At 46.3% G+C, this 23,398-nt stretch overlaps 1 protein-coding gene across 4 annotated transcripts in view; it reads right to left on the reverse strand.

The window, feature by feature from the left end:
• The window catches only part of PAK3 (p21 (RAC1) activated kinase 3), a 194,609-nt gene that overhangs the window by 100,002 nt on the left and 71,209 nt on the right, over positions 1–23,398 (reverse strand). Inside the window, exon 1 of one of the 4 annotated variants that reach the window (XM_043522594.1) lies at positions 4,198–4,420. The exons of 2 other annotated variants lie outside the window; for them this stretch is intronic. In XM_043522594.1, coding sequence (XP_043378529.1) covers positions 4,198–4,216 — 19 coding nt within the window. In that variant the 5' untranslated portion in view covers positions 4,217–4,420. Of the gene's footprint in view, positions 1–4,197; positions 4,421–23,398 lie in introns of those variants that run through there. One more of the 4 variants, XM_043522595.1, reaches the window with a different exon arrangement.

Below are 23,398 nucleotides of genomic sequence, written 5' to 3' on the forward strand. Positions count from 1 at the left end.
CTGTTCAGTATTCACTCATACTAGCCACCATGTCATTGAAGTTTTGTGAAACTAAAGACTAAAAAATTAAGTCTTATGTCTGCCAGACACTGAAGTGGATGTAACCCATTAGTGGAATCCCCAGCCAGTGGCCTGGACACTCTGTCAAAGAACTTTGCCTCTCATCCCAGCTAAGATCTTTTTGATCTGTACGTGGCAGTTCTATGTAATGCAGCAGAAATGGAGCATTCTTCCTGGGGTGGGTCACTAGGTGCTGGTGACAGCAGAAAGCTGCTTCTCTCCAGTTCTTACTTGTGAAACAAAAAAATCTCTCCCCTTTGCTCAAAACAACGGTGCCACAGTGCTTTGCTGTCCGCAGACATGCATCATTCAGGAGTGTCAAAGGTAACGAGCAGTCGTCCTGCAGGAGCGTGACTAACTGATGGCTACCAAGGCCAATAACTAAACTGGGCCCCTCCCACAGGTATGTGTAACTACTGGATAAGCACCAGGATGACAAAGATGCAGCCTGTGGTGCCCCTGACTGGGCTGTCACTGCCCCTTAATCAAGGCTTGTAAAGTGGCTCTGTGGAGAAGGGCCCAGGCCACAAAGGTTGGATTTGGATCCCAGCTTCCCCACATGTTTAGGGACTGTTCGGATACAGGATTTTGGTTCCGTCCAATACAGACAGAGGAGCCAAAATCCTGTTGACATCAGTACGGCCAGGATTTCACCCAGGGAGTTTGTTTGGGTTCGTCTATTTGAAAGGATGGTGGATCCACAGCTCCCTCGAGACCCAGCATTGCAGGAGTTATGAGAACCTGCCAGACAGTTATTGCAAGGAGGATGGTGGTGGATCCTTTCATTGGTGAAGGTGTTAAAAGGGGCTTGCGGTGAGGGAGTGGGGGAAACATATGTGAGCATCGGGCACAGAGCCCATGATTACCAAAGCAGACTGCCCTGGTTAATGCCTCCCACGGGGCTCATCAGAGGTGCTATTGCAGCCCTCCGAAATTGCTGCTGCTGAAAGCAGTAGCCTGTGGTACTTTGAATCCTTTTCATGGCCAACAGGAGCAAAGGTGCAGCTCAGACATGCTTCTAATAACTACATGAGTAACTAAATGAGTGAATCCAGGATTAGTGCAGCCAGCCATTCACCCAGATCTAGAACAAAGAACCACCTGCCCAAGTCTAGAGAAATTCCCCTCCCAGGCCTAGATCAGATTGCCTGCACAATCCTTGCATATCTGCACACGCAGCCTAGAGCAACCTCTCCACTCAGCCATACCCATGATGCTACCAAGACCCAGAGCAGCCCACTGTCCTGCTCTTAGAGCAGCTGTCTCATCCTCCCACCCAGGCTTACCCCACCCAACCCAATTGCCCACCCTCCTAGCCCAGGGCAACTTTCCTCCCCAGCCTTAGAGTAGCCTACCCAGATTCCAACCAGCCCAGACTGAGAGCAAGGCATCCTCCCAAGCCCACAGCAACTTCTCCATCTTCCCACACAAATATACAGTAATCCCACCCACTAGTCCAGGCCTCAAGCATCCCTTTTCCTCCTGCACCTACAGCAACAACCTGACCTAGAGAAATCCACCCACTCATCCTTTCCAGACGTAGAGCAATCCATCCATCCCTTCTCTGGATGCCCAAAGCAACCTTCCTGCCCAATCCTGGAGCAACCTATCAAAGCACTCATCAGGCTTAGAGCCTCCTTTAACTGTACACCTGATGTTTTTAAGTGCTATAGCAAAGAAATTCTAACTCGTGACCAAATTACTGGGGTCACTACCACTATCTGTTCCCCTTCCAAGGGATGTGTGGGTTCATCGCCCCATTGTGTTTTTCCTCTTTGCCTGTCTCCATCACATTACACAACACAGATGGGTTCTATGAGGAATGAGATAAGTGCACAAGGGCTTTGTCTACACTGGACCTTTTTGGGAGCATTCCCGACTGTTGCTACCACCAGTGCAGTAGTGCAGATGACCCAGCAGTGCCTTAAGGACCATGTTATCTATGCCTGCCCACACAAGGTCTCGATGGCAAGGTGGCTGCTACCTTTGCCCCATCTGTCTGAGTGCCCCCACCTTTACTGCCATTGGTGGAACAGAGCCACTGGGAGCAATGGTGGGAAATCTTAAGAAAAAAGTTGAGTATCGATAAACCCAGACAAGGCGAATGCTACCAACATGGCTCCTAGGCAGGAAGCAGGGATGGTTTGCCAGCTCTCAGCCTCTCGATCCTCTTCTCCCCCTGAACTTATCCAGCCCCAAACTGCTGCCTTGACCAAGTGAGATTTTTCACCCTCCAGTCCCCCATCATGCTCGCTAATCAGGCCACTACAGACTTCACCCTCTGCTTTTCCCTTTCCAGCACTCCCTCCCAGACACCCCACCCTGCCTCCTCCTGTTCCTCTTCCAAGCCCTTGCCCTGCCCACCTTCTCCCACGCTGCCCCCTTGCCCACTTTCCCCTCATAGTCTCAACCTGCTCACTCTTTCCTTCCTCCCAGCTGCCTGCCCTGACCATCCTTTCCCCTTCCCCTCACTCCCACTGCACACCAAGCTCATGCTCCTCTCTGCCATCCTCCTCACTGTGCCCACACCCCCTCTCTCATCACAGTGCTATCCCATGCTCCCCACTGTCCCCTCCAGGTTCCTCTCCCACCAGCCGTCCACAGAGACCCAGCGTAGAACATTAACTCATACAAGAGATAGGCGACACTGGGGAGCATTTTGTTTCATCTTCCCCTCAGTCCCCAGCATTTTCTTTTCTCTCCCTCTCAGGCCAGCAGCTGGCTTGCCCACAACCCTTATCCAACCCACCCCCACCCTGGTGACAGCGAGGCCTGCTGATCACGCTGGGAAGAGCCAGATCAGCACCCAGTCACCCAGCAAGGTGGACTTTGATCTCTAACTAGCCACTTCCCACGGCTACCGCACCAGCTTCCATGCAGCAAGCAGTAGCATTTACTGGTCAATTAGGAAAAATAAAAACAAACCCCAAATATTCCTTACAGAGGGTTAAACATTTGTTTGGGGAGGGCGGCGCAGAAGAGAGGGAATGAAAGGTGCAAACTTGTTGGCCAAACTCTCCAAAGGAGTACTAACTCCTGGCAAGTTTAGCATCAAAGTTCCCTATTCAGAAGAATGGGGATTATTCAAACACCCTGACTCCCAACATCCCAAGCCTCTGGTGGCTCCAAATACAAGTCCACAGCCAGACCGGCACTTCACAGCTCAGGCCCATGTCCCTTCGACACTTCCAGACACAGCGCAATAATAAACAACAGCTTTTCCCCTTTTCCTCCCCATATTTCTTTACATGGAATAACATTTAAAAGAGTTCGGTGCTACAAAATGTGGTTCAAGTCTAGCATCAGAAAAAACTGGATTCTAAAAGAAGTTGAATGGGCTTCGGGGCACCAGTGTTGAAATCATCTCCCCCTCTGAAGAGAGGAGACTGGAGCAGCAGGGCACTGGGCTGTAACACTTCCTCTATTGGCTAGTGTTCAATACGGGGACAAAGGGACAACCCTACACAGGGACAGATTCATTGTGGTGTCACAAACCACCACCATGTGTGTGCATGAGAGAGACCAAAATCACTGCATTTAATTGATTTGGGGAAAACTTAGCAAGAAAGTATTTTAAAAGGGGTGAATTAGGTGCATTTTGCCAGCAAATGACAGAAGAATAAATTACAAAGAGTCTATAGGTTTTCCTACTCTTCCGCAGAAGCACAGCCTAGAAAACTGCATTGTTGGGATTTGATTTCAAACACACCAAGACAGCTTTTATGGCTGGTGTCTGTGTTGACACAACTTCAGTGCCAATGCAGGCTTTACGGTTTTTATTTAACCAGGAAGTTATCCACCAGAACATGTCAATCTCCATTTTTTAAAAATTCAGATGCAATAAAATAATACAGGTGTCAACAATGGGGAAAAATACACAAAGCTGGGAATACACCACCAGAGCGTCTCCCCACAACCAAATACCCCACACAGCATCAATTGTGTTGGATGGTTTCCTTCCCTTAAATACAGTCTCGGCAACAATAAAGGGAATTTAAACAGAACACATGGCTGTTTGTAATGTTCATTGCAGGCAGCTTTCAGAAAGCAACCATAGGCCATTCCTCTCCCAGCTGAACAGCACAAGATAAGGCACCAATTGCACTGACAGCCTGATAACAAAAATAAAGGCATTACCTGCACTTTGTCCTGTCATATTGCACCCGATTGTCCACCTTCGAGGTCTGGTATTGTCATCAGAAGCAAACTCCCCTCCAAGCTTAGTCCATCTGCAAGCTTCCCATTCTCTGTGGAGAGCAGCTTCTTGACCTCCAATCCTAACATTAGTAGCTTGGATGCTTCACTGCCTCCTTGCTGTTCCCTAGCCCATGTCGTCACCAGGTTTTGGCTGCACTCATTGGCGGAGAGAGAGCAGATAATAATACTACTAATAGCACTGAGAGGGCTGGAATAGGCAAATCTTTTGTTTCAAAGCAGGAAACACAGGGAAAGCTGAAGTGGGAGAGGGAATATAGAAACTTGAATAAAATGACACAGAAGTGGTGTAAGAATCTCCTCACTTGCAGCACGATAAAAAAAAAAATCAAGTGCCCCACCCAGAAATGTGTATACACACACTCACGCGCACACGCACACACACACCTTTATACACAGCATCATCCCTTTCATTCATATGTTTATTTTGAAGGATAACTGGATCCCAGTGCCATACAAAACTACTTCCTAAGCCCAGCAAAGGAGGGAATATTGAGGCATTCAATTTTTTACACTCTTTTTTTCATGTGAATTCAGTGATGGTTTAGGGTGCTGGATTTACAGCCATTGACAATGAAGACATCTGTTCACCCATAGAACACACATTGCGCACACGCAGGAGTACTGCATGTTTCCCCAACATAGTCCTGTCAATATACCTCAACCGCGAACTGCAGGGATAAGAGGGTAGTTCAGTCTTCTGGGCTTTTTCAATCCTTGGCCTTCATCATATTAAAAGTATGTCTGACTTACATCTGTAGGTTTTGGTTGGCTCATGGCACTGGTTTCTCTTTGTCCAGTGAGAAGGTGAAAATTTCATGAAACTTGCTTAGGTTTCCACAATAAGCCACTTTGCTAAAAGTCATCCCTATGGGTTGCTGAATTCTATGTGCTTTTGCTGCAGCAGTTCTTTTTCTACACAAACTTCTAGCCAGTCCTGAATAAAGAGGACACTTTTGTGCAATGAGCCATGGACTAGTCTGAAGAGATTCCTATTTCCCCTAGTGTCTTTTCAGATTATTTTTCTTGTTCTTTCTTTCTGTTTAGGACTTTAAAGCACTGAACTTTGGCTTGAAGAATTAAATCTTCTGAGACAGTCAGCTCCATCTTACCACTTCTCCAAAACCAACAAGTTGGATTCCTGCTGACAAGATAGGTTTGAAAAGCAGAAAACCCATCCCCTTTTAGTGACAATACTGATGATAATGACCTTTCATTCCTAATGAGCCTTTTAAAACCATACATTGAGATCACTTTGGCAGCCATTAAAATGTGCCCACCTCTGGGATGAAGCACGGTGCCTGAGCCTTCTGGGATGAAGCACAATACAACAGCTGGAATACATGACAGTTTGGGGCAAAAAATGAAGAATACCTTTTCCTATCTGCAAAAAGAAAAGGAGGACAAATGGCACCTTAGAGACTAACCAATTTATTTGAGCATAAGCTTTCGTGAGCTACAGCTCACTTCATCGGATGCATTCGATGAAGTGAGCTGTAGCTCACGAAAGCTTATGCTCAAATAAATTGGTTAGTCTCTAAGGTGCCACTAGTCCTCCTTTTCTTTTTGCGAATACAGACTAACACAGCTGCTACTCTGAAACTTTTCCTATCTGAAACTTCAGGAGAAATTTACGCAAGCAGAATGTAATTACCCAAGTCAAAATGTGACCAAGATAACAAGCACTCCCCATCCTACAAAGCCCCATGTGATCTTTAATGACCACATGTGGTCATGCCTGAGTGATACAACTCATTCAAAAGACAGCTCCTCCAGGAGCAACACCATGTGGGTCACTGAATCAATAGTGACTCAGAAGAGCAGCCCTTACCGAACTGCCATCACCACTTCCTGCTGCACACAGAGGGTTCTCAAAGGTCTTCTATCTAACCTAATGCTGATTAGCTCGTGAGACCTGACACGATGACAGTGCATGGTGTGTATGGTAAGGTGGCATGGCTGTTCCCAGCCCTACAGAGAGATGTTTAGGTAACCTTGACTAGTTAGTGCCAATATTCACCAGGCCTGCCCAGCAATCTCATGGCAGTGTAAGAGGGGAGTCTCTCCCCACTCAGCAGGTAACAGGAGTGGTTGTACTAGCAATTTACATATCACGGACACTGTGTCCCTCATCACAAGGAGAGTTTTGCTGGATCCTGAGAGCCAGCACTGGGTGAATAATTGATAGGGAATTGCTTCTCTTTTTCGGTCAGGTAGGATGAGATTTTCAAAAGTGCCCTGCCAATGACCTAACTTTGCTCCCTTTGAAGTCAATGGGAACAGAGTTAGACCAGTGCAGAGAGCTTCTGAAAATCCCACTGCTCACAAAGAGCTTGCACTGATAGCAACTGTTGGGTGAGCGAGTGAACAGGGACCCAGCCATCTATGTAGAACGGGGATTAGTTTATAAATACAATTCAGACTAGCTCAGACTCCGAATCACAGTTTAACAAACAATCCACATTTTATGGCCACCATTTAAGAATAAGAAATGTGCCCTGTTTGAAATCTCCTGGGGCTGGCACAGCGTGAGGACAAGTGCTGGTCAGAGCATTGCCTAAGACACACACGTACAGGTCAGGAGGCAGAATCAGTGGGTGAATAAGCCCCATTCATTTAAAACTCAAACTAATCATGTGACTTGATCACATGCATTTTTTAAAAAATAGATACACATATGCAAGAGCCTGGCCCGTGGACTCTGCCTGTGTTTCACAAAGACCAGGACAGCACAGCATATGAAGGGGTAGCTTAGTCTCCCATTTGTTCTGTCAGAGAGCATAACAATGACTGTGGGACTGCAGGCAAAGAAGCCAGCATCAGAGGTTGGAAGAAGAGAGGAGATTCATTCTCCCCCTGCACTATTTAATCAGGGGCATATGCCTTTTCACTAAGGTTGTAACCCTTTTGGGTGCAGAGACAACCTTCAAAATATCACCACAACATTGGGGGGATATTTGGCAAGTGATTTATCCCAAAAGTCACGGCGGCTTTTGAGTGGTCCTTGCACGGCTGCCCAGGATGGGCCTTTGGGGCTCCCAAACCCCTTGGCTTTGGGGATTGTGGTTTTATGGGGACCCCCCTCTAGCCATCTCCAGGCTGCTGCCACAAACTACTCTCAAGCCATCACCTGGCTCTCTGAATTCGAGCAGCTTATCCAGAGTTGCCACTGAAGTCACCAACCACAAGGGATAATGAGTGTGGTATAAGAACCACCCATGTAGAATAGAATAGAATAGAATAGAATAGAATAGGTGCAGAGAGGGGCTGGATCTCAGCAGAAAAACCTATTCAGCTACAGAGAGAAGACATGATGAAGGTAAAAGACATGGCGACCAAGCTCAGCACAAACATACCCGTGCAGTTCCCATGAGAGGGAGAAGGGAACATCACCCATCAGCAGGACCATCCCTGGTCCATCTTCAGGAGCAGCCTCTCCTCAGTAGGAAAGAGAAGGAGCCCCTTAGGGAACAGAGAGGAAGGGAACTCTAGTGAAGGGAGATGGGGAGAAATAGAAGGGCAGTGTGGCATAGGAGAAAGCAAGAGGAAGAAGCCACAAAAAAGGCATTTTACTGGCATTTGGGGACTCTGCCTCTGACTGGGGAAGTCCCCCTGAGAGCACAGTACCTGTGGATCCCCCCTCATACCCACCCAATCATTCTGTGGTTCACGCACACTGGAGGCTACACATAAGAGGTCCTGCGTGCGCTGTATGCTTCAAGGTATGTTGACAAAGGGAACATTGTTCTTTGTATTCTCAAGGGCTAACTGCTTTCCACTGACAGGGAATGGTTTAATGGCCATGGAATTTGGAAGGCCCCAGGGCTCTGAAATTCTGCTGCTCAGGTAGGACTTGCTCGGCTGGTGTGGTGTGACATGGGTTTTGATGTTGCTGCAGAATCCTGCTAAACCTGGTCCCCCAAATCTTTAGTAGATCACCACAAGATTTCTGTCTACTACCTACAGGTACAGGAGAGGATATCTCCCTGCTAGATGCTAATTTCACCGGGCAGTCTCACTGGTGCCAAAGCCAGTTTAAAATGCTACATAAAATATACGTGTATTGAATTGTCATTTATCTGAAGTGTAGATCAGAGTTTGTGTTTACACAGAGCCTTCCTTCCCTAAGCATCTTAGGGACCCAATTCAGCCCTGTGCCAGCTGAGAGGTGGCCTGCTGAGTCCCCGCCCCCAATTCTGTGAATGCCAGAGGCCAATTTAGCCCCTAGCCCATGTTAGAGTAGCTTCAGGAGCTGCCCTACCTTGATCCACAGCCCCTATGGGCCATAGCAGCAGCTGGGAATAATCAGGGCATAACTTGTCCACGTCTCCTCCCTCCCCTGGCCTGCCTCTTACACATCTCCTGTGCCAACGGCTCTTGTGGAAACACAGAGCTGGCTGCACCAACTCCGTGTTTGCTGAGGAGGCCTCCTACACTGGGATGCTCCTTGGGGGAGCCTAATGGCTGCTTCCTAGTCACTTGGCGCAGACATAGCCAGTGCCCAGTGGCCCTGATGCAGGAGTGAATTCCCCCTGATAGCTATATCAGTTCAGCCCCACTTAAATGACCTGGGATGGAGGGAGACAGACAACCAGTATATAACCAGGTAGGGGAAAGGGGAGTATCAGCAGGGTGAGCCGCTATTCTTGATAAACAGGCTGGGGACATTTAAAGTCATTGCAGAGGAGCTGAAACCTCCCCTTTCAGATCTGATCGGATAGACCATCACGCAGCGATAATAAGTAATAATAATACTCATCACCTATAGATTCCTGCGTCCTCAGTCTACCCTGAAAGGACTTAGCACTTGCTACAATCATTTATTGGCATTCACCACTGTATATCTGAGTGCCTGCAAGCCTTGAGGTCTCAATAAAAGAGGCCAAGTACTGCGCTCCCCGGTATTTGCAGAAGACCACCTAGGATGGCCACACAGGCAAGGAGATAAATCTTTCTTTGGCAAAGAGAGCAACTTCTCCTAAAAGTTTATAAGTTTGTACTTAAGCTGATTTCTACAGGGAGTGAATTCTAGAGCAGTGTTTTTTAGCCTTTTAGATACCAGGAACCGGCTTGCTGCCTTCCTAAACTGTGTCATGGAGATCTTAGGGACTGGCACCGGTCCACGGACCAGTCATTCAGAAACACTGTTCTAGAGGAGCAGCAGTTCACGAAAGCTCAGCAACCAAATGTCAGAAGCATCACTGCTGGGAATCCTTAGGTCAATACTACTGAAATGAATTCAACCCTAATCAAATCTATGGCTCCAGGTACAGCAGTCCAGGTATGCCAAAACTCCGGCTTAGAGACACTGAGCAATCCCTCATTGGCTTGCATTAGGCAGTATATGCGAACGTATCCTTTGATAGTTATGGAACTGGTTCCACAGCATTTACCACACCTCCCTGGCAAACCTGACATACTCTTTGCAATTTAGCATGGCTATTAATTGGATGCCAGTGGGTTTTCTCCCCCCGCCCCCGGCCCCGTCCATCTACAGTAATTAGTGGGTGCTGCAAGAGACTTTGTACTTCAGAAGAAATTAAGGAATCCCACCGCCCCTCCATTAAAATAAAAAAACAAAACAAGCAACATAACTATCTGGATCCTGACTGCATGACTGTCAGTGTTATGGCAGCATCCAGCCTTCTGATTGGATTGTAATTGATCACCACTCTGCAATAGCTCTGACCAAGCCTGAATTAGTTAACTGAAATGCTGTACTTTTTTTATTATTAATTATTATTATTATTATTATTATTTTTGTGGCCCTGGTTACACATTCACTCCTCACCCAGTTTGAAGTTTTGAAGTCAGCCGTGAAGTGGTTTGAAATGGTAACACTGCGGGCTGGTTTTACCACAATATGTGCTGAGCTGGGGTTTGGGGAAAAGCGACAAGGAGGAACACTGCAAACTAAGAATTAAATTTTTTGGACTGGTTCGACTATGATGTCATGGTTTCCCAGCTCCCCCACGATTGGCTGAGGGGTTGAGCATCTGCTGAGAGCTAAGAGCTGATTATTTGCCTGAGGTTCAGACCTTTCAGAGCAGCTTTGAATCATGGCTGGTTGTCGTGACAACCTGGATAGTGTCAGCTCCTGATAACCAAATAATGAGGTTGTCACCAAAAGGAGTCCCTCCATCAGCAAGGTTTAGTGATCATTAATGTATCTGAGGGAAACGAGTGAGCAGGAAAGGTAGGGAGATCATTTGTCGCTGCTGGCACACACGACCAGCCTGCCATGCAAAGGTGCTTCGTTAGCTAGGAAACACCTAACAACACATAGCTATGGAAACCAGTTAGGCTGTTTCACAACAGTGAGTGTGTCAGAACAGCTCAGTTATGGGATCTGGTACCTATGGAAATCCAAGCAGAGGAGAAGCAAGAGGAATTCACAAATATTGAACTGAAATGACTCGAGCCAGCTATGATCCAGTATCCAGGTGGTTAAACCCTTCACAGTGGACAATGACACCGCATGGTCCAGGGTAGAGGGCACAGGACTGGGGGTCAGGAGACCCGGATGCTACTCCTAGCTCTGCCACTGACTTCCTGTGTGACCTTGGGTAAGTCACTCAATCTCTCTGTGCCTCAGCTTACCCCATCTGTAGAAAGGATAATATGATTATATTTACCCACTTCTGTGAAGAGTTTTGAGGTCTAGGGATTATAAATCCTAACTACTAGTTATTGAGGGAAGTGGCTGCTAGCCATGGCAGTTCCATAGGAGAAGGACTCATGGTCGAGCTCTACCAAGTGATCCCATCAGGTCAAAGATGTGGATGACCAATTAGAACAGAGACTCCCTCCGCTCAGTGCTGCTACTTTCAATGCCTGCAGTCATTTATACATAAAGAGAGAAGCCAAGGCAAGCCCCCTGCATTAAACTATCTGTTCCCTGTCACTAAACATTCAATATATTCCTACTTTGCCCCTTTACTAAATACATAACCCAATCTTTTGCCTCATCCTCCTTATGAGCTTGATCCTGCATTGACTGAAGTCAATGAGAGTTTTCCAATTGACTGCAATGGGTGCAGGTTGGGACCTATATTATAACATGCTTTTTACCTCTGTCCACCGTCCCAGACCTTTGTGTGTCATCCACACACAACTTGGGGACATTCCATCACTGAGTTTTGTAAACTGCTGCACCCCCTAAAACAAACTTTAACAGAAAAATGAATTTTACAAATGTCCTGGCGATCTCAGTTGCTGCTGGTGCACACTCATTTCAAGGGTGTTTTTAGAAAATTCAAATTTTATAATTTTGCCGAAAAGGGAGTGGCTGTGGAAATTGTCTCTGTAAATAATTATACATTAATCCCTGACTGCAAGAGTTAATTGACAGAATGATTATTTTTGCCACCTTTCCTACACTGTTTTTAAAGTACCTACCTCAAATCTACTCTTTCACTGGTAGAAGAATATTCATAAAGTGTTTGCATTTAAGATTAGCTGTAGCTTATGTGATTATATTTCAGTTTATGTTTTTGCCTCCGATCATAATTTGGTCATACTCAAAATTGAGTGCTTCAACTGTGGATTTAATTGAGTTGTAATAAGAAAATTAACATATGTCAATTAAACACCAATTGACTAATAAGACTGTGTTTAATAGATATCTATCTTAATATATAGTTGTTACACCTCATTAAGCAGTTGTTGAATCCCAGTAACTGTTGTTAATAATCAACTGGCGTTTAACCGGCATCCAATAACTAGTACCGCTAAATGTAGTGTTGACATACTATGGTGATGAGTAGCAGTATAAAACCCTAAGGTAAGATCTTAGATGCAGGAGGAAAAATATCAGAATAATAATGGGCCACAAAATGGACCCTAGATCCTCAAATCGTGCCTCCCATAAAAGGAGCAATGTGTAGGGATATCCACAAGAAGATCCCTGTCCCAGAGTCCACTCCTTCACAAAAGGATGATCTGAGACAATACTACTTTACATTGTATTGCATGGTCTATATCAGGGGTCGGCAACCTTTCAGAAGTGGTGTGCCGAGTCTTCATTTATTCACTTTAATTTAAGGGTTCGCGTGCCAATAATACATTTTAACGTTTTTTAGAAGGTCTCTCTCTATAAGTCTATACATTATATAACTAAACTATTGTCGTATGTAACAAGGTTTTCAAAGTGTTTAAGAAGCTTCATTTAAAATTAAATTAAAATGCTGATCTTACACCGCCGGCCCGCTCAGCCCGCTGCTGGTCTGGGGTTCTGTTCACGTAGGCCGGCAGCGGGCTGAGCAGGGCCTGAGGCTGGGACCCCGGCTGGCAAGGGGCCGGCAGCCAGAACCCCAGACTGGCACTGGGCTGAGCGGCTCAGCCTGCTGCCGCTCTGCCTGCTGTCAATCTGGGGTTCCGTCCGCTGGCTCCTGCCAGCCAGGGTCCCAGCTGCCGGCCCCACTCAGCCTGCTGCCGGTCTGGAGTCCCGGCCCTGCCCACATAGAGTAGGTACCTACCTTGTCCCTGGTTCTAGCCATTCTCTTCCTCTCTCTGCACTGAGATGAGGGTGGGAGTGTGCTGAGAATAGGGCTGGGGGTGAAGGAGCAGGCTGGGGGTTGGGGTGTAGGGTCTGGCCAGGAGCTAGAATGAGGGAGGGGGCTCAGGGTTGGGGCAGGAGGTTTGGGTGTGGAGCGCTTACCTGGGCAGCTCCCATTTGGTGCAAGGGGTGCAGGTGGGAATGGTGGGGGGATGCAGGAGCTCCTGTCTGGTGCTCAGGGTGGGGGTGGGGATGTGGGGGGTACAGGAGTCAGGGCAGGGGGCTGGGGATGTGGGGGGGGGGTCAGGGGTCAAGGCATAGAGCTGGGGGTGTGGGCTGGGGTTGTGGGGGTGCTCCCAGCCCCCTGCCCTGAGCAGCTCACGGCAGGGGGCTGGAGGGGATATGCCCTGATTCCACCCCCTTCCCCAAGGTCCCCGGAGCAGAGGGCATGCTGCAGCTCCACTTTTACCTCTCCCCCGCTTTTACATCTCCCCCTCCATACTGATCAGCCGCAGGGAGGGAGAGGAGGGGCAGGAACCCAGCATGCTGGGGGAAGAGGCGGGGGGAGGAGGAAGCTTGCCTGCCCTTCAAGGAGAGAGCGGTGGGCTGGGGGTGGAGAAGAGCGGGCCAGGCAGGATTTTTAGTGGCACGCTGCTGTCTGCCCAGGTCTGGCAGACAGCAGCATGCCATTAAAAATTGGCTTGGGTGCCATGTTTGGCACGTGTGCTATAGGTTGCCGACCCCTGTTCTAAATACTGCATAAGCCTTAATTAACCCTCACAACAGCCTTGTGCAGTAGGGAAGCAGCATTATCCCAGTTTTACAGATGGGGAAACTGAGGCAGAGAGGTGAAGTGACTGGCTCAGTGCTGCCCATCAATTCAGTGGTAGAGTCAGGAACATACCAAGGAAGTCCCCAACTCTTTGTCCTGTGCACCTTCCACCAAATAATTTTGCCTCACAATTTTGCAATGGCGTTTTACAAATTCAACCACTCAAAATGTTTCTTTTTAAAAGTGCAATGGAAACAGGGGTTCGGTTTGGATTTATATATTGCCCTGCAGGATTTGCAACCCAAATCATCATGGTTTTGGGCTAGTGCATGAGACTCACATGGTCAAAAAGTGAGCAGTATGTTTTTACTGTGCAAACAAAATTTTAGCTTTGTTGTTTTTTAAAAAAGCTGTCAAGGATTTACTGAGGAGTTACTCAGAGATCTGAACGTCAGACTACCATAGGTGGTGGCTTAGGCTAGCTGCCTGAATACACACCCAATGGGTCTAGGCAGGTATGTACTTGAGCAGCGAGCCCCAGTCACTGACTGTGCTACCCCAGCTACACTGCTATTTTTAGTGCGCTAGTTTGAGCGGAACTAGCAAGGGTACATCTATGCAAGCTCAAATATAGACATACTCCTAGTGAATAGGGCACTGGATTTGAGGGTGAGACCCTGACGGCATTGAAGTCGATGGCAAAACTCCCATGGACTTCAACAGGACTAGGATTTCACCCAACATTGGTATTATTCTTTGCTCTGCCATTGACATAATGTGTGAATCTGGACATGTCACTTAGCCTCTCTGGGCCCTGGTTTCCCCATCTATGGAAATGGTCATATTTACTCATGTTTGAAAAGCACTCTGCGATCTGTGTATGAAGAGTGCTGTGTGAGGGCTAAGTATTTTTGTGATTAGAAGAGGAAGTAGGGGAGCGTTTGGGAACTCATCGTTTAGCAAAAATGTCTCAGACAGAGTGCTGGATCCTCAGCTGGCGTAAAATCGCCATTGTTCATTGACTCCCACTCTACGTCTCAGTTTTCCCATCTGTAGAGTAGCCAGAGCTAAACTGAACATTTTCAAACCTCCATGAAAATACCTGTGCAAAAATCATCCACTTTTTTGTGCAAAACTATTTTCTGTTTTGCAAACAGCTTCTAGAATGGTCCCTATTTTTAGAAAAGCTGAAGTTTCAACTAAACAGGCTTCAAAAAGCATCAAAAAAGTTCAAAAACATTTTTCTGCATTTCCTTTCCAAAAACTGGGGCTATGAATACTGGCTCACGTGCCTCACAGGAATGCTGCACATAGATGGGCTCGAGACCTGAGGTTCAGACCTGGATTCAGGCTTAGAACTCCAAATCCAAACACGGCGGCAGTTTGGCTAATTTAGGTTCATTTTTAGGTGTGAAGATTAAATATTGTACACCTGGAAAGTACTATGGTATGAAAGTGCTAAACAGAAAAGCAATTCATAACCTTCTGCTTGTGATATCACAACTGCCTGTGATTATTGAACACTTAGACCAATGTTTTCAAAAGAGATCAATCAAGCTGAGTGTCCAGCAACATCAGATGACTTGGGTCTGGTTTTCAGAGGTGCTGAGCACGCACAACTCCAGCTGAAATCAGCTGTGTGTACCCAGCACTTCTGAAAGTAAGTCCCAAGTTATCCCACCCTGGCACCCCAAAATGGAGGCACCCTAACTAATTGGTCACTTCTGAAAATTGGACTTTTGGTCCCGATCCGGAGTGACTCTCAAATGACTTTAACGTGGACTTGGCCTCAGTGCAGTATTGGGCAGAATGAAGATTCTGATCTGAAGCCTATTAAAGTGAATAGAGATCCTCATTGATTTCAGTGGGCTTTGGATCAGACCCTTAATGCCAACTACCTCAGAGCAGGAGTAAGGGAAGAGACGAGAGAGAGAAAATTACCATCAGGAGAGATCAGCAGAATGGTTTCTAAACTGAATGATTTTCAAAGTTCCCCCCAAAACATAAGTGTGTCATTTAAGGCGGGAACCTCATTACAAGAGGACAACTGCCAAAGCAACAACCACAAAGATACACCAGCTGCTAAGCCTGACACCCTTGAGAGTATCCCTGCAACAACTGGGAAGCTTGCGCTCAGCAGCGTGTCAATTCCCTGCAATTGACGCCGCACCAGAATGGCAGCTTTCCTTCTATCAGGCCCTCCTCCCATGGGCCTCTCAGGTGCTGCTGCACCAGGTGCCTCATCCTTAGGAGACTGAGAAAGTGTCCCCACTAGGGTTGTTAAGGCCACAGCAATATTGACTCTTGTCTTATGAATCTTTTATGTGTAATTTAAGCTGCTCTGGCTCTTCGACAATGAAATGGTATTAATAGCTTTTACCTTGCAGCCACAATTTTTTTAAATGCCTGCCTGTGTGTCAGAGGGTTTTAAACAGAATAATCTTACTCTTTCGCTCTGTCCCATTCAACGGGGTCATGTTTTGCTTCATGAATAGAAAGGGCTTATAAGAGGATACACACAACCATTTTATCGGGGGGGGGGGGGTGGATTCTCCCCATCTTCAGCAAATTTTACAGTAAGGGAAGGTTCTGGAGCAACACCTCCGGAGACTGAAGTCTTCTGTTTGGCCACTGAACAAACCCAGCGTGGACACGTGGTGTGCTAGCTTCACCCAGCCCCATTACCCCACTGTTACTCAAATTATATTCTGTAGAAGCCAGGTGAAAGTCTGACCCCATGGAAGTCAATGCAAAACTCCCACTGACTTCAACAGAGCCAGGATTCTCCCCCTCTTATCTCGAGCTAAGAAGGTATTTCAGTCTCCATGGTACATTCAGTCCAAGACCTCTCAGTCCAGAGATAGTGGTTTCTCTGATGAGGACATTTGTCCACTAAGAAATGGACGGAGATCACCAACTCCCATAGGCCACCAAACAGTTATCAGAAGATAACTACTTTTGATCCCTACCAGCCAAGGCTGGATTTGAGTAGACAACCTAAAGGTGAAAGCATCTATAGCCCATCACCAATTCCCTGAACCAGCCATCCCTCCCCAGTACAACCTTGATAAAGACAATATTTTTTTAAAGGTTTGCTTCATTTATTGCCTGAACCTTGCCTGTCCCTGCCCAGGGTTTGAGAACTACACGGATTAACAAGAGAGAACATTGGCTGATGCTCCTTAGAATCCTAGCTACTATGAGCAGGCTATTCGGTGACATACCTGTCAGTCCTCAGTTTGGTAATGCCTCAGGAACCTGGAAGAGTCAACCACTTTACATCTGAGTTAACAATTCACAGATTAAAAACGATGTGACATTTGGGGGCCTTGCTTTCTAGATCTTCAGAAATATGCTGCAGTGATTGTGGTACCATGGTCCTATCCTCAGCATAGACAGATATGGATATATTTATGTCTTAATAGTGTTCTCACTGCAGTTGGAATGACAAGGATAACTGCACAGCTCTATCCCTGCCCACAGTTCTGATGTTCTGGAAACTCACTTTCCCTCCTCCCCTTCTCTCCACTAATGAATCCTGCTTCGCTACTCCCTTTGCTTCCTTCACATTTTCTTCCTGACCACCCCATACACTTGGGATGCCTTACCTGTTTCTGCCTGGCAGAGCTCCGCCTTCTCATCCAACTCTCTCCAGAAGATTCACTTCTTTCACAGGGCCAACACACATTAATACATGGTTGGATAAAAGGGGTGGAGGGGAAAGAAGGAAGAAAATACATACTGTGAAATTAACACCATCCTCTGACATCGTGGGTAAAATCCTGACCCCATTGACGTCAGTGGCAAAATTCCCATTGACTTCAATGAGACCTGGTGTAGTATTTTGTAATGTGGGCAGGTGGTTGGAAATTAATTTTATGCAGGATCAATTTTATGCAGGATCCAGCATAAGATTAATTCTTTGTGAACATGAAATGAGATTATTTCTGGTGTGTGGTTATATTGTTTCAGTATAATAAATCCTTCAGCACTTATTTATCTTCTACAGCTTAAAATAGTACATCATTCCCTCCCCAGTCCTTTGCTATGAAAGCACAGTGGGCCTGACTCTGAGCCCATCTACACAGGTTTTATCCTGGGGCAATCAATGGAGTTGCTCCTGATTTACACCAGTATGAAATCAGAGTCAGGATCAATAACCAAGTCTTTCTTTAGACTAAGAAGAGGAGTACTTGTGGCCCCTTAGAGACTAACCAATTTATCTGAGCATAAGCTTTCGTGAGCTACAGCTCACTTCATCGGATGCAGTGAGCTGTAGCTCACGAAAGCTTATGCTCAGATAAATTGGTTAGTCTCTAAGGTGCCACAAGTACTTCTTTTCTTTTTGCGAATACAGACTAACACGGCTGTTACTCTGAAACCTTTCTTTAGACTCCAGCTTCTAAACTTTCCTGCAGCTGTGCCAAAGAAAGAGAATAGATGGCATTACATTTCTATTGATTTGAGTGGACTCGGAGTTAATGGGTCAGATTTGTCACGGGTGCAACTCCATTGACTTGAGGGAATCTACACCAGGATGAACCTGAGCTGATGAGCTGCAGATCAGCAAAGCCATTCCTTCTTCCACAAGTGCAGGACACAGTCCCCCAGCACGTGTATCGGAGACGAAACCACTTCAGTTGGATTTTACGACCATTCCTTTCAAGCTTTGTGCATGGGTCCCTGTCAACACTGCCTAGGTTACTCTCTAATCTATAGGCTCTTCAAAGTCAGTCTGTAAGATGGAACCCACAAAATGGTGGGAATATGTGGTTCATCTTACCCACTACCTTTTCTGAGCTTTCTGGAGTTGCAAGCTGGAATGTCTAAGTATAAAAGCAGGTTGTTGAGTGATCAAACCAGTGTTAGATTTTGGATTAAAGAATCAGTGGCACGGAAGGGGGGAAAAGGCTCCAAGCCAATAACAGAAGTCCAAATCGAATCATAATGCAAAAGGTTAAACTTCATGGGATTCATTCCTTTAGCATAATTAATAGCATCTAAACCAGCAAGTTGATGACTCTGCATTTCTGATGTTAATTATTTACAACAATCCATCAAAGAAAAAGACAGAAACCCCAGTCTTGTGGGACAGTTTTCAATCTGGGTCTGAAGAGAGGGGAAAAAAAAAAAGATTTTGTCAGCTTGTTCCAGAAAAGATGACTTCTGAATTTGACTGGCTGACCAGAAAGTCATTAACGTAAGTAGATAATGTGCCAGGCAAAAAAACCCTACAACCGTACGCAGAAAGAGGAACCACAAAAGCCTTACAAATAGGCTGGTCCACTTCCCCATTCCCTCAACACATCCTCAGTGTTACCATTACTCTGGCAGAGGATTTTTCAAAAGCTACACATTCCCCTACCATGTACCATCAGGGCTTTTGTGAATAACATTCCCCCTCTGTCACCCACCCACCCATTTCTCCCTCTTAAACTCTGCACAGGTCTGTGTTTTAATGTATTGCCTAGCAGCAGAGACCAACTAAAATGTGAGAGCACGCAGACTTAATAATGCCACAGGTTACTTCAGTGCTGTCTGGCTTGCTACTTCCTGCTCTGTTCAGCCACAAAGAGAACTAATTCAGAAAGAATGAAGTTTGGGGGCCCTGACTCTGCTAAACGTATGTGGAGCTGCAAATACCAAGAGGAAGAGAAGAGGCTTGCCATGTAGATTTATCATGTATACTATGGAGAAAGTTAACACCCATTTGGACACATCACAGGCAAGGCCAATAGCTAATTTTAAGATAGAGGGTCCAAGTACTGGGAAAAAAACAAAACAAAACAAAAAAACCTCTTCCCATACCGGGAGGGGGGGTGAGGGGGGGTCAGAATTTAAAGCAGCAGCAACATTTCTAAATATATTGACAGTCCTCAGCTCTGGCCATGAAAGTTAGGTGGTTTAGACAATAGCACCTGTCTTAATTTTCACACTTCAGGGCCTCATCTGATCAACAGCTGGGATCAGGAAGAGATCCCCTTTTGGTATCACACTGTTAGGTGCATTGAGCCTAGCTCAGCTCTCGGTTACATACACCCTATTAATCGCCCAGAACCTAATTAATTACTTCACTGGGGTTGCCAGCATATGAAGTGTTCTGCATTCCTCTGAGGCACGCATCGGGCATTGATCATGTGGCAGGCAGGTTTTGCGACTAGACAGATCATTTGATCTGCTCCGGTATTTCTATGCTCTGTGCCAGGAGTCAGAGTTCCCCGTGCAATAGACAAACTGATATCATACAAAACAAGGAGTTCAAACCCTTTCCCCCCTTTAAAGGAAGGTTAACTTTTATGGAGGTGGTGTGTAACACCATGGCAGCGCCCAAAAGGCTACAAGCTTGCAATTGCGCTCCAGCTGTCACACTGGCCCACATTTTCTGAAAGATGCTTGTTTCTTATAGTATCAGTGAGACCCAAAGCTGAGGGATGCATTGTTTCTTGGTCATCCCAGAAAGTAAGAGGAGAAGAAACCTCCTTTTGTGGCTCTGTGTGATTTAAGAGCCTTTCTGGGAGGAGTTCAGCTCACTGGAAAATGCAGTCCCTTCAGCCTCTCTGCGAACATGAGTGTCTGTGCGTGGGGGGTTTTGTGTCCCAATTTTCTTCATTGTCCTGAAAGTAGCTTTGCAGTTGTCTTGCAAGTTTCCATGCTGGGCAGAGCTGCCTCAGCATAAGCACCTGCCACAAATATCCGCCACCAAAAAAGGTTTCACTGCATAAGAATAAAAAGACTGGCTTGCTGAGAGTCATCAGCTGTCTATGCGCCTGACAGCAAAATAGCCCCTCAGTAGAGTTGCTTTGTGAAGCACTATGGGCTCGTAATCCAGCTAAGCAAAGTCATCTTTAAAACACAACACCCAGTTTTAAAAAAAATCGTTTTTTTTCCTTGAAAGAAAACTGACAAGAACAACATGCTGGCTCGTAAGAGCCACTATGGCTGCATCTCCTTTTCTCTATCCCCACAGTACCCATGCTGGGAATCTCATTTAATTCCTGTTGGTTGACTAGTGGGGCTGGTTCACTTCAGAAACATTGCTGAGCCACATCACTATCTGTCCTAGCTCCTTGTTCTTAAAATGGGGATATCCAGTTACTAGGGAGTGGTAGGACTGTTACAATGAAAGGTATTGTCCAGTTTATACCCCATTCAGAGAGGAGAACACAGCTGAGCAAAGGTCAGAACCTTAATCTGTAGCATCCTGGGTGTTTTCCCGATACAGTTCCAGCAGCTGGAGAAGGGCCCAAGTGGCAATGTGTGGGCTGCATCCAAAGTTCAGGTGGGTTCAGAATCAAGGTTTTGGTTCAGCCTTCTTGCAATGCAATGGAAGAATGTGTTTGCATTCAACACAGAGAAGTGAAGCCTATGACTTTTGATCAGCTGCAATCTACCTTTTTACCAGGCATGTGGTATCCAAATTCCCTGTATGATGAGCTTCCCTTTCAGGACTTTCCCAGGGTCCCTGAGGAAAATTCTGAATAGTCTCTTAATGTGAGCATTAGTAGGGCATGGAGCTGGATTGGGAATCACTCACTCTGCTGCCAGTGCGGGGCTGCCAGGTTATTAGTGCTGAGTACGCTCACTGACACTCCACTAGCTATGCAAGTTTAAAGGGGAACTCCAGGGTGTTGATCAGGGTGTGCCTCCAACCTAATCGGCTGCAAGTCCGACCCAGCCAGCATGACCTGCCAGCTCCTCTCCCTCTTTGAGCACAAGAGGAACTGGGTGTTTTTGTTCCATGGTGGCTTCATGCAATTGGATTGGATTTTGGTTCCATTCACTCAGGTTTGCACAGGTTTGTCTCCAGAGATTCGAGTTCAAGCAAACCCAAAATCTCAAAACAAAAAGCAGCCAAACAACACCAAGTTTTGCCTGATTTGTTTATTTATTTAAAAAAAAAAAAAAAGCTAGTTCCTGTCCTGGCTGCTTCTCATTAGCTGCCACGCGGGGCCATTCAGTTCCAAACAAGGAGAAAGGGACTAATCGGATACAACCAGCTCCCGGGGAGGTGAGAGACAAGACAGTGTTTGTTTGGAAGGGAATGAGTGATTTGAGAGAACATGTAAAAAAAGCTCGAAACGTCTCTGAAAAACAGGGAAGAAATGCTGTGTGTGTTCCTGGTCATCACAGTAAGTGAAGTGGGTGTTTTTCATTAACAATTGCATCTACCTCTATGCAACATGGCCCTATAGAGCAGCAGCAAAGGAGCGGTTTCAGGGGAGAGCTCTCACCTTTCAGGCAGTGAGCTGGGAAGCTGAGCTCTGAGAATCTCACTCAGCCCCAGGATGGATATAGAGCCTGCAGCTCATGAAAGGAGACAGAGACCTGGTCTCAGTCAGGCTCCACATGGTTTGTCATTAAACAGTTGATGGGCTATACACATAGCTAGCTTCAGCTAAAGCCACAGAGCCAAACATCATCAAACTCTGAGATGTCTGAAAGCTAGTTCTGGACTCCAGTTCTGTGGCTCAGGACCACCTCCCCACCATAGGGAGCTGCACCTTTAAGAGACTCTGGCAAGAGCCAGCTGGAGCTGGTTGTTCTGTAGAGGCTCGGTGCTGCTCAGTTGGATCTCAGGCACTGAATGAAGCAGACCTTGGTCAGTCTTTGCCTTGGAGTGATTACTTAAACCCACATGGGAAAAAAAACCTGAGTGGAAGAATGGAGCAGATAAAAGCTCCACACTCTGGAAACATGGAAGACAACAGGAAGTTTAAAGAGTGTTTCACTCGCTATGTGCCAGCAATGGGTGCCAGCTAAAAGCCAGCTAAAAGCCAGTCAGAAGGTAGAGTTATTTCCGACACTAGCGGATTCTGAAGCACTTAATGTGTTTAACTGTCTTCAGTTAACTCAGGCAGAGGAGGCTAACTACGAAACTGTAACACAGAAATGTGCGGAGTACTACAGTGCACGGGAAAATGAAACTTGAGAGTTAGGTTTAGAGCAGAGCACGAAAAGAAGGTGAAACCATAGAAGAGTTTGTGCTTAAGAGCCAATCTTGCAATTTTGAGGGGCTGAGTCCACAAAGTAATTAGAATTTGCCAAGTAAGTGAAATCACGCTCATGGAGGGTGGGCAGTGCTCCAACACTGTGGACATGAGAGAGAATCCAAAATACTCCCAAAAAAAGAAACCTGAGGAGGGAGGACATGCTGGTCACACCAGGTTAGATGCTCCCGCCATGGAAGGGAGGAGGGGGAGAAAGAGATGCTGTCGCTCTCATTTGGAGGTCTGTTCCTCTCATTGCCTGCCTCTCTTCTGCTGCCTCCCCTCTGCCTTCCAGCAGCAACCTGGATTTGTCTTCTATTCTCACAGGTCGTGCGATGCCCAAATAACCTCAGAAACATCCCAGCCTAGGCCTTTGGGCTATTACACTTAATTTCATCTGGCAACCTGGCTCTCTCAGAAATGATGCATGCACTGGAACACATTGATTTCACTGCAAGGTAAATTACAATTGTGAGCAAAATGCAGGGACAACCACTATGACAAAAAGGATTGGCATACCCATGTGCACATTGCTTCATGCTACTACAGCCAATTATCTCCCTGCTGAATAATAGATCACTTACATCTTGTCCTCCCTGAACCAAGAAGGAAGAACTCTTTGGTCATTCCTTTTGCCTCACTTACCCTACTCTGTGATGATATCCTTTGACAGGCAGAACACACTACTCTTCCGAGTCAGAAGAGAAGCCAATCTTCTCCCTCATCTGTGGCTGCTGAAGTGAGCCATCAAGTAGCTGATGATGACAGAAAGTGTTCTCTTCTCTGGAGTCTAATGGGAATTTAGTGTCACCATTTTTTCCCATCAGGTGTAAATGCAATCATAATCAAGAGCCAGATCTCACCACT

The sequence above is a fragment of the Chelonia mydas genome, chromosome 9 (genome assembly GCF_015237465.2).
Source record: "Chelonia mydas isolate rCheMyd1 chromosome 9, rCheMyd1.pri.v2, whole genome shotgun sequence".
Lineage (NCBI taxonomy): Eukaryota > Metazoa > Chordata > Testudines > Cheloniidae > Chelonia > Chelonia mydas.